The sequence below is a fragment of the Tenrec ecaudatus genome, chromosome 4, assembly GCF_050624435.1.
Source record: "Tenrec ecaudatus isolate mTenEca1 chromosome 4, mTenEca1.hap1, whole genome shotgun sequence".
NCBI lineage: Eukaryota > Metazoa > Chordata > Mammalia > Afrosoricida > Tenrecidae > Tenrec > Tenrec ecaudatus.
The window spans coordinates 116,863,977-116,875,197 of NC_134533.1; the positions used below are offsets into that span (position 1 = coordinate 116,863,977).

Consider the following 11,221-nt stretch of genomic DNA (forward strand, 5'->3'; position numbering starts at 1 on the left):
CTTCTCATTTCCGCCCCCTCACAGACAGCTGACAGTGCGCGCCCCGGGCTCCTACAGAAATAATTTTAGGGGGTTGGCCCGCCACATTTAATTCATCACGATACCAGAACCAGGTGTCACAGAAACCCAGCCCGGAGCTGTCAGTTGCCTGGCTTTTCTCCTTGTGACTCTTGGTTCTGAAGTGGCTCCCTGACCCCAGGCCCTCCCCCGGTCCCACGGTCAGAGTGGGGTCTAAGTACTGACACTCTGTGCAGAGTGTGGGGTCTAAGTACAGATGCAGGTGCACATAGGGACAGGCTTCAGATGAAGGCTCCAGGAGGATGTGGAGGGTGGTGGAAGGTGGGGGCGGGGGCCGGGGAGGCAGTGTGCAGAGGACAGTGAGCTGCTGTGACCAGGGACGACCCAGCCTGGTGAGGAAACCAGGAGTCCTGGGCTCTAGCCCTGGCTCTGATGCAGGTCCCAGGTGTCACCTTGGACAAGCCACTCCCTTGCTCAGGACACAGCTTCCCTTTCTGCAACACGTGGCCCCTCCAGTTGGTGAGAGGTCTCTAACTCCTGGCAATCTGTGAGCGTCCGTTTTGAGAAATAGACCAGTCCCACCTCCAGACTCTGAGCCAGGGGCGGAGAGGGGAAGTGACTTGCCCGGGACCCTTCTGTCCAGAGTGGCGAGAATCCCCCACCCCCAACCCCGAGCGTGTGCTTGGTGAACTCTAAGAACAGCACACTCGGAAAGCGTGACCTCTCTCCCCATGTGACCCACAGGTGCGGTATGTTACACCATCTCCCCACATGCTCCATCCATGTTATCGAGTCCAGTCATTGGCTGCAGCCCTAGGTTCCTGGACCCACCCACCCACCTCCTCCCCTCCCTTAGGGTTTGCAGACCCAGGCTCCTTGGATCCCACCATCCCACTGTCATGTCTTGGGAGTCCTGGGGAAGGGGCTGAGACAGAAGACCGGCTCCTGCCTGAGAGTAGAATTCTCTTTGTGGGAGGAGGCAGCCGTGGCCGTGGCCACCTGCACTGGGAAGCCAGGTACCAGTGAGCGGAGCGGCCTAAGACCATCTCTGGCTGAGGTTTCTCTGCGAGGGTCCCTGCCCACTGGGACTAGAGGAAGCCCCAATACTCACCTCACCCCTATGGTCCACTCCACAGCCCAAACCTAGGACTAGCCAAGGCAGCACCCACATGCGTGACAAGCGAGTGTGCCTCCACTGGGGTCCCCTGACCCCAAGAGTGAAAAGGGGGTGATCTATACTATGCCCAGGGAAGCCTTGGTGGCACTGCGAGATAGGCATTGGGCTGTTGGCTACAAGGTCAACGGTTCTAAGGAAGAAAGTCGAGGTGTCTTCCCGTAAAGATTGACTGTCTCACAGTGCAGCTCGTAAGGCAGCTGTGTGCGAGCTGTGGTCCGCATGGTCAGCAGTTCAAAACCACCAGCAGCTCCGTGGGAGAAAGTTGGGCTTTCCACTCCCCGCGAAGAATTACTCTCTCTGAAATGCAGGGGGCCCCCGTGAGTCTGCACTGACTCAATGGCAGTGGGGTCGGTGGTTTGGGTGCCGTGCCAGGGTCTGGAGGGGGAGGGAGTCCTGGCCGAGTGGCCCCTGACCCACCCGCTGTGCGAAGCAGTACACTTGGGGAAGGGGCAGCAGAGTGGCCTGGCCCCAGCCTCCCGTGGCAGGTGCCTGGAACCTGTGAGCTCTTCAGACCTCACTTCCCGGCCTGGCGTTCGGGAGCCAGGCTGAGTGCCCCGACCTTAGCTGTTGGTGCCTGGTGCCTTCGGGTCGGGTCTGAGTCATCACCGCCCTGTATCACCCAGAACGAGGGCCCTCCACACAATCGCAGCCTCGGCGTCCACCGTGTCATCGAGGCATGGCCCTCCTCTTTCTCACTGGCCTCCTGTGTTTAGGGCTCTGGTCAGTCCAGAGTGTCAGGAGAGGCCCCCAGGACTTCGTGCGTCTGGATTAGAGGTTTATAGGTGCCTGAGCGATTCATTCGCACACACGGTGCCAGGCTGTCTGTGCACCCACTGGGAGAAGTGGGCCCCGGATGTTCTCAGAGAAGAGAGAGGAGGCAGGCGGCAAGGGCTTTATTGTCAGCATAGGGACGGCTGGGCAGGAGGTGGTGGCCGCCCCAGGGGCCCATGGAACCTGGCACCTTCGCCAGCCCAAGGGCCCTGGCCCAGGGAGCACTTCCGGCAGGCTGGGGGCATCCTCGGCTTCCCAGGCAGCCTCAGTGGGCACGGCTGACCTTGAGAACCGATGAGAAAGAAGGCTGAGAGGGGCTCAGAGGAAGGGGCTTTGGTTCTTCTCCTTGTATCATACCTCTGCAGCCCGCTTATCACACACAATCAAATGCCCCTGCTGCTGGAGGGGTGGCCCTGCCCACTCCCAGGAGGCTATTTTCATTCAGGTCCCTTATGTCTCCCTTGGCGCCCCACCGCCCCCGTCCCCGCCAGCAACTTACCTGAGTCACAGGTCGTCTTCATTGCCTTGCCTGGGGTGGGGGAGAGGTGGTAAGTCCGGGGTCCCTGAGGCCTCAGGGCGCCCCCCCCCCGCCCCGCCCCCCTGCCCCCATAGCCCAGGAGGCAGGCACTCACCGTCGCTTCCTCTGGCCCCCGCATCGGAATCTTTTGCCTTAAAGAGAGAAAAGGAGGCTAGCGACCTGTCCCTCTGCCCAGGGCCACTCAGACCCTCTCATCTCGCCCGGGACCCCTGTTTGAGGGTGCGTCTCTTCACACAGAGAAGGCTGGGGCATCTCAGAGTTGGCGGCAGCACACTGATGATGATGGTGGCTGAGCCTGGGCCCCCGAGATGCCCCCACAGGGCCTGGCACATCGCCAGCAGCTCCTCATTAAGTGCTTGCTGAGGATTCTGGGAAGGGTGGCAGGTAGGCGCAAAGCGGAGACCTCTGCCCAGCCCCCCAACTCCCACGCTGGTCACGGTGTGCTCAGCCATGGACCCTATGGCCTAGCCAGGGAGATGGCCCTGTGCACAGACCAAAGCACCTGGATGCCACTGTGATGTGATGTGTCAGAGCAGAGCCATGTGTGAGCTGCCCACCAGGCCTTGCTTCTGACGCACTGTGGGAGGGGCTCCCCCGCCTTTGAGTTAGCAGTCATGTCTGTTGGCCATTTGTACACCCAGGGAGTCGTGTTTGCTGTAAAATTTATTGCCCCCCCCCACACACACACAGCTCCCCCACACATATCAGGTTGTGGTCCTGTAAAATATTCTTCCAGATATACTGAAACAAGTTCCTATGTGTTTATTAGATGCCTGCTGTGTCTGATGGGGGCAGGGAGGGGCGTACACGGTTGCCTTTCTCCCCCAGATAATTCCATGCCCACACCAGATCCTTGTTTTAGTTTTAGAAAACCTTATATTGTGACTTGGGTGAAAACTTACAGAGCCAATCGGTTTTCCATGCTACCAGTCATACACACGTGTAGCAGCTCACTGTTTGCAGTCCACAGTTGTAACACCACGTATCCCACTTTCTCCCTGTGTTTCCTGTTTTCATTCCACCTTCTTCCCGTGCCCATCTGACCTTTCGATCTCCCATGGCTGACGAGCCTAACGTGCGGGGACTTCCTTGTGTGATGTCCTTTGTGTAGGGTTGGGCGGAGGATCAATCCACAGCAGTGAGTTCAGTGCCAGCCCTGATGGGGGACTGAGGGCCATGGTCTCTGCGTTTTCATCCAACTAGTTAGCCTACCTGACCCCTTTTGTTTATCCGACTACCAAGCCTGGCCCACCCCCTACCTTTAAAAAACAAATAATCCTGCATTTTGTTCCACATTTTCCTCCTCCCAGTCTATCTTCTAGGGTGACCTCTTTCAGAACAGTTGGCAGTGGAAACCAAGTCACCGTCTAGTTTTTTAGGGCCTCGGGGTCGTAGAGGCGGAATTTCACATGGTCCCCTGGGCCATGTGTTTCCAAGTTCCTTCCCTTGTCGTTCCTCCCAGTGAGGAGAGGCCCATCATTGCACCTGAGCTGGCTGCTCGTGAGCTTTTAAGATCCCACGCCTGACTCACCAAAGGCCTAGAGTTAGAAAACTGAAAGGAAGACCACGGGCAACATACCTTAATCTGAAAGAGTTTACGGAAAAATTCAAGCCTCAAGCTGCAATATTGAAAGAAGACGAAGACTATAGCATCACTGTACCCAAAAGGACTAGCTGACATTCGGCCCTCTCAACAGGCAGCGTGCAAGCAAGAACCAGTGGCACTGAAGGATGACATCCAAACCACACAGAAAACATTGGCCAAAAACACGGCTCCAGGAACTGACGGAACACCAATTGGAATATTTCAACAAGCTGACAAGCACTAGAAGCACCATGCCTGGGAAATTGGAAGACAGCTACTTGGCCAACTGACCGGAAGAGATTCATATTTCTACCCACTCCAAAGAATGCTCAAATTATAGAACAATGCCATTAGAAACTGTAGAATATCATTGCCATCACATGTCACAGTCCCCGCAGGACATTGTGCTTGGTACAGCAGAGGGGCAGCACCCTGGACAAGATGGATCGACTCGGCGCCTGCAACAGCGGGTTCAAACATGAGAACGCTTGAGTGGATGGCGCTATGGAGGTGCTATGGGTCAGAACCGACTCAAGGGCACCTGACAGCATCTCATCAGAGTAGGATGTAGAACACTGTGTGGGCTATGTCATGCCAGTTGTCCCCCAAGACCATGGTCCTGAGTCTCTGGGACATCTGATTCCTCTTGAAATGCTTCCTTGGCTGGTGCTAGTCAAAAGACCCGAATTCGAGTCCATCCACAGGCACTTTGGAAGAAGGCCCCTGGAGATGAACTTCGGAAGGCCGGTAGTTGAAAGCCCCATGTGAGCTGGAGCTGACTTGAGAGTCCCCAGTTTTGGCTTTCCGTTTGGGTTGCATGCTCAAGGTGGGTCTCAGTTTATTCATCTGTTAAATGGTCTCTCCGTGCATCTGACAGGATTCAAGGAGCTAAGATGTAACTAAAGCCTAGGACAGCCCCAGCTGGGGCGGACCCTGTCTTCTTGCCTGGCCTTTGTTTACACTGGCTCGCCCAGCTAGGTAGCTTGCCCTGAGTCCAGCAGCAAGAAGGGAGCCTCACTCGGTGCCCCAAGAACACTCTCTTCTTTCCCAGGTCCTGGAGGGAGGTTGGGGGTGGGGAGAGGCACTCCTCTTCCAGAGGTCTGTGGGTGCGGGTGAGAAATTGCTCCCTGCCCCAGCTGCGAAGTCAGGGTGTGCCTAGTGGCTTTGAAAAGAGATGTGGGCTATTCGTTGCGATTGATCAATCTATCGGTACGCCCTCCCTCCCCACCTTGCCCCCTTCCCCCTACCCTTTTGCTATTCCCATTCCTGTTCCTGGGTTCCATGTATCGTGCGTTTTATCTCCTGCCTATACCTATGTCCATGCTCCCATCTAGTGCAGTGTGGGAAGCAGCACTGGGGTCATGAGAGTGGGGGAATGGCCCATAACCACACCCCCCCATCCGGGGGAAGAACAGCAGAAACCATAGGGGAAGGGAGACAGCGGCCGGTGTGAGATTTAAAAATAATGACAATCTACTATCTATCAAGGGGCCAAGAGGGTTGGTGGGGGGAGGGAGGGAAAAGGAGGAGCTGATCCCAAGGGCTCAATGGAAAGTAAATGTCTAGAAAAGAATGATGGCAATATTTGTACATATATTTGTCAGATACAATGATGTATGGATTATAACAAGAGTTGCAAGAGCCCCTAATCCAATGATTAAGAAAGTAAGTAAGAAAGAAAGAAAGAAAGACAGACAGAAAGAAAAGAGCTATGCCCCTCACCCAGCCCCCCTTTCACCCCGGGGTGGGCCATCTTACTGAGGATGATGATGAGCCCCACGATGAAGGCCAGGCCAGCGAAGATCAGGCCTCCCTTTCGGACCGTCTCATAGTCTTGGGAAGAGAGGTAGAAGGTGTCATCTCTGCTGGTGCCTCCCTGCAGTCCCCTGCGTTCACCCACCCTGCCCTTCACTGGGAGCCTCCAAGTCAGGCAAGGGGGGTGGGGGTGGGAAGTGCACGGGGAGCAGGGGTCCCCAGGCTTACCGTAGTGGAATGGGTCCTCGTCCCCCTTGGAGCTGCCACCTGAGAAGGGAGCCAGAGGGGTTGGGGGAGAGACAGTCATCCAGAGTGGCCTGGGTCTCCCTTTCAGGCGGTGCCTGGGCAGGGCCGTGGGCAGCCGGGGAGGGGCTTCTTGCTTTAAACCCAACTAAAGCAAGGCCTAGGTGGGCCTCTGCTTAGATTGGCCAGCAACCCCCCCCCCCCTTGATCTAATCAGAAGGTGCTGAGCAAGCATGTGTGGAATGCATGAAACGGGCTCTTAAACTCAGGTGGAACTGGAGGAGGAAATGGCAGCCCAGTTTGGAGACTTGTCCAAGGCACCATAGGAAACTGGAGGCAGAACTGGGTCTTGAACCCAGGTCACTGGATCCCTTCCATGCCCCTGTGCTGCCCTGCTCTGGAGGAAGCAGACTTAGCAGCCATTACTATAGTGGGAAGGGAGCCCTGGTGGCGTAGTGGCTATGTATTGGGCTGCTAACCGCAAGGTCAGCAGTTTGAAAGCACCAGCTCCTGCTCAGTAGACAGACGGGGCTGTCTACGTCCTTAAAGAGCGACAGTCTCAGAAACCCACAGGGGCAGTTCTACCCTGTCGTGGAGGCTCGCTAAGAGTTGGCATCGACCTGATGGCAGTGAGTTTATTTTGCGATGCCAGTGTTCAGTGCCAGGCTAAAGGCATTATGAAATCATGGTTAATTTAACCAACATCCCAGCCCTGCGAGGTCATGGGTGCTCACCCCGTTGCTGTGCTGCTTCTCAGCTGGCAGCAAGGGAGCGACATTTCAAGGCACAGTCTCCTGGTTCTGCCCTCTGCCTCTCAGCTTTCCCTGCCTGCTGGGGAGCCACTGGGCACCCACCTGGTGCCGCTGCCCTGCCCCAGCCCGTCCACGGAGTGCCTTTGTCCTTGGGCATCTGGAGGGCACAGCTCATCCGCCATGACGGAGGGCTGCCCCGCTGCTGTCCCACTCAAGCCCCTTCTTGGCAGACGTGCGGAGGCCCAAGGAATGTGCAAGGCTGCAACTCACAGGCTCTGTTGAACTGTGCCCAGCCCCTGCTGCACCCCTGACCCCACACCAGGGGTGGAGGCTCCCCCGCAGCCTGGTCACTAAGTGAGAAGAGGGTCAGCGCCTGGTCCTGGTGGGCCTCAGGTTGCTGGGGGAAGGCCAGAGACCAAGCGGGTGGGGTGCCTAGGCCCCTGTTTCCATTCAGAGCCCATCAAGACAGCCTCCCCAGATTGAGCTCTGCTCTAGTCCAAAGTTGCAGGCAAGGGCGGGGGTGGGGGTGCAGGTGGGGGTTGGGGGTGCATGCAGGGGTGGGGGTGGTAATGCCAGCACCATAGCTGGACTCAAGCTAGAGGACCCTCACCACACCAGGGCCCTTCCCCTCCCTGACCACCTCCTCTTGACTCATTTGATGAGCTTGCCCTCCTCCCAAAGCCTCAAGTTTTCTAGATCAATCCAGACCCATTGCCCTCAGCGGATGCTTTAGTCTCACCACTCCCAGAATCCCAGAATGCCCCTGGGAGTGCATTCTGAACTGGAGGGGAGGGAGGCTTCTCCCTTGCTGGCCCATCCACCTCCTGCTCAGAGCTCAGACAGCCCAGCAGAGCCACTGTCCCCAGAGCCAGCTTCTGCCTGGTGACAGAAGTCCTACCATCCAAGCAACACTTCTTTGTGTTTAAGGCCAAGTCTTACTTTAAAATGCAAATTTTCTAGATAGGCAGCTGGGTCTCTGGAAGGCAGGGGTACCGGAGGAGTTGGCTGAATCCATGGGGAGTGGGAGTCCCGCAGGAGCAATCCCCACCTCACACACTCGCCCACACTCACCAAAATCAGAGGACAACCCTGCCATCTCCCCAGCTGCCTCTTCTCTGCCAGCTCCCTCCTGCTGCCTCTGCTCCCGGGGAGTGGCTGGCCAGGGTGGCCGGGGCATTAAACATTCACAGTGCCAGGTAATATTTACCCTGGTCACAAGAAAAGCTCCCTGGATCGAGGGCTCCCACCGCATGACGGAGCGGCAGGGAGGGGCCGCTGCAGTTTCCAAGCCCTCCCAAAGGAAATTTCCAGAGAGAAAAGCAGGGGTGGGGGTGGGGGGTGGAGGACAGGAGGGCAAGCCAGTGGCTTTCTTCCACGAGCCAAGCGTGGCATGGCATGGCGGCCAAAGGGGCATGTGGAAATTCCAACATTTTCGGCTTCCACCCACCTGGGACCTAGGCCTCAGACCCTATCAGCTACTCACCCCGAGGCCGGTGTGTACAGTACCAAAGTTAGGCCCCTGGCCCCTCCCCGCATGACAGCACTCACGGACCCCTGGCACACCCCACAGGTTCACACCTCAGTCGGCTGCTCACCCCGGACAACCCTCTCTTATCTTCTGTGCCCATCGAGGCCGGTCGGCCGGCTCACACCTCTGCCGGAAAGGCTCCGTTCATCCCTGACCAGTGGTTCCGGCTGCCAAGGAGGCCCTGCTCTCGAGTTGCTTCCAGGAGGCTTTCCCCTGGGGCTGGAGCTCCCAAAGGAAGGACCAGGTCTTAGCCATCTGCAGAATGCCATGCTTTCTTGGGGGGCAAAGCACTCTGGGAATGGGAACGTGGCCCTAACTCATTGTTCCTGTGGAAGAGGCAGGCCATCTCAGGCACCGAGTGGCTGGGGACCTTGCCCAAGGTCACACCGGGGGCAGAAGGAGGGGGACTGGAGGACGACACCCAGACCCCCAGGTTTGAGGACCAGGTTAGGCAGCTCCCTTTACTGCAGGGACTCTGTGCCCGGTACTGGAGGGTGCTGGGGGACCCCAGGGAGCCGTGGCCCACTGAATTGGCCTCCACTGAAGCTAAGGCCCAGCAGGCACCCAAAGGCCAAGGCCAGTGGTCTATGCCCACAGAGTCCTTCCAGGCCCCTGTCAAGCAATGGCAGGGACCCGGCACTTGGATTCACACCCTGGGTCTTCCACTTGTGAGTTACGTGGCCTGACTCCAGTTACTTAGCCTCTGTGTGCCTCTGTTTCCTCTCCTGTGGAATGGGCAGCAAACCACTGCTGGGGTGGGGGTGAGGAGAGAATGAGGCTAATGACTGAAAGGGCACACCACAGGGCCTGGCTCACAAAAAGCATTCGAGAACAATTAGTTGAAGTCATTATTGCTGTGTGTGTCTGTGGGGGTGGGGGTGGGGGTTGTTGGAGAAATAGCCTTTTGTTCTGATGTAGCTGTTGGAGCCAGTGCCCTGGAGGTGAGATGAGAGCCAGGCGGCCAAGGCCCTCCACGGCGGCTTGGCTTCCTCTGCTCTCAGCGACAAGGGCTTATGGATTCCTCCATCTATCACAGGAGATGCACTGGGCTCCTAACTTCAAGGTCAGCAGTTCAAAACCCACCGGCTACTCCGCGAGAGATAGATGCGACTCCCCACTCCCCTACAGACCGGCAGTTTCAGAAATCCAAGGGGGCGGCGGGCCTACCGGTCTCAGAGGGCCGCTGTGAGTGAGAACCCACTGGATGGCAAGAGTCTGGCGTTAGCCTTAGCCAGGGGTTACCACCGGCCAGACCCTCTCTGGAGGGTCAGCTTTGCCCGCACGGTCTCACTGGACCCGGGCTAATTCTATTTCACAGATAAAGAAGAAGAGGCTAAACATTTGCTGCCCGAAACAGTTCCTGGAAGTAGCCTGGCACTGCTGTGGTCCTTGCAGGGCAGACAGGAAGAGAGTAGGGTGGGGGTGGGGTGGGGGGAGGAACTTAAGACTGACAGTTAGTGGCAAGGCCAGAGCTACAACGCCCAGGTCCTCGGGACTCCTGAGACAACTACTGCTGCTCCCCATATGGGAGAGCATGTCCTTCCAGCCTCTGTGCTCCCTCGGCTTGGTGTCTCAGAGAAACATGAGGACTACAGACGGCCAGAAGGACAGACAAACCTGTCTCTGAGGAGGAGCAGCCAGGAGGTGCCTTACGAGCGGGGATGGTGAGACTGGGTCTCACCTTACTTTGGATATGTTCAAGGAGGAGCCAGGCCCTGGAAAAGAGCCTCGCGTTTGGTGAAGGTCAACAAGAGGACCATGTACGAGGCGGATGGAGACAGCAGCGCAGCAACGCGCTCCAACACGGGATGGCGCAGGGCGGCGACGTTTCTGTTCGGTTCTACAAGGCATCACGACGAGGCAGAGCCAATTCAACTGAGCCTAACAACAACCATATTGTTGTTTGTGTGTACCTTGCTGATCGTGATAGGACACTTTATCACTTTTCTCAAAGGACGAGGGCTATAAAAACAGGTGAAAATTTAGATAAAGGACTGGTGACTTGAGGATGGATGATAGATAGATAGATAGATAGATAGATAGATAGATAGATAGTTGAGAAACAGAAAAGCACATTGGCAGCTCCATTTTTAAACTCTAAGTGCAAGACACTGCTTCAAGCACTTCATAAAATAATCCTTCCACCCCACAACAACTCTAAGAGGTATAGCATCATGATCATTCCCATTGAATAGATGCAGAAACAGAGGCACAGCGAACTTAGAAAACATATCTGAGGTCAGGCAGCTAGGAGTGGGGGGGCACCCAGACTAGACCCTAGCAGTCTGACCTCAGGGGTCATGCAGAGAGGTGGGGAGCGGTAGACACACAGAGAGTTAAAGAGGCTGTACCTTGGTTGGTTGCTTCCTCTTCAGCCTCCGAGATGCTCTGTGCCCACACATAGCCTCCCCCCAACCACACACACACACACACACACACACACACACACACGACTCCAGTCTATGATACCCTTGCTGAAATCCTGCCTGTCCCATTCCTGCTCGGTGATGGGATGGACCCCACCCCAGAACCTGAGAAGGCAGGAGGGGTAGTGCCCGCTTGGGGTACTCACCTGGAAACCACCTGTCCATGGCAGAGCTGCTGGCTGTGTTGTGTCGTAGGGAGTGAAAGAGAGGCGCAGAGAGCCAGTGGCCAAAGCCTGGACGGTGTGACTGACACTCCCTCTCCAGCTCGCTCAGTGAGCTGACAGGAAGCGACAGAGATGGGAGGGGAGGCAGGGGGGGCTGGCAAGGGCGCCCTTGCCTCCTGCCCATTGGGGCTGGTTGGTACAAGGACCCACGTGAGATCGGTGGGCGGGGGAGTTTCTGCGACCTCCACCTGCCCCCAGGAAGGA

The 11,221-nt window shown here is 56.9% G+C and overlaps 1 protein-coding gene across 1 annotated transcript; it reads right to left on the minus strand.

Annotated features, from left to right (window-relative positions):
- Positions 1–2,470: 2,470 nt before the first annotated feature.
- FXYD2 (FXYD domain containing ion transport regulator 2) lies at positions 2,471–10,958 on the minus strand. Its single transcript, XM_075547829.1, has 5 exons — positions 10,940–10,958; positions 6,073–6,111; positions 5,848–5,922; positions 2,599–2,635; positions 2,471–2,495 (listed from the first exon to the last, which is right to left on the minus strand). Exons 1-5 carry the CDS (start codon positions 10,956–10,958, stop codon positions 2,471–2,473), a joined length of 195 nt encoding a protein of 64 aa, XP_075403944.1.
- Between the last annotated feature and the right edge of the window lie 263 nt (positions 10,959–11,221).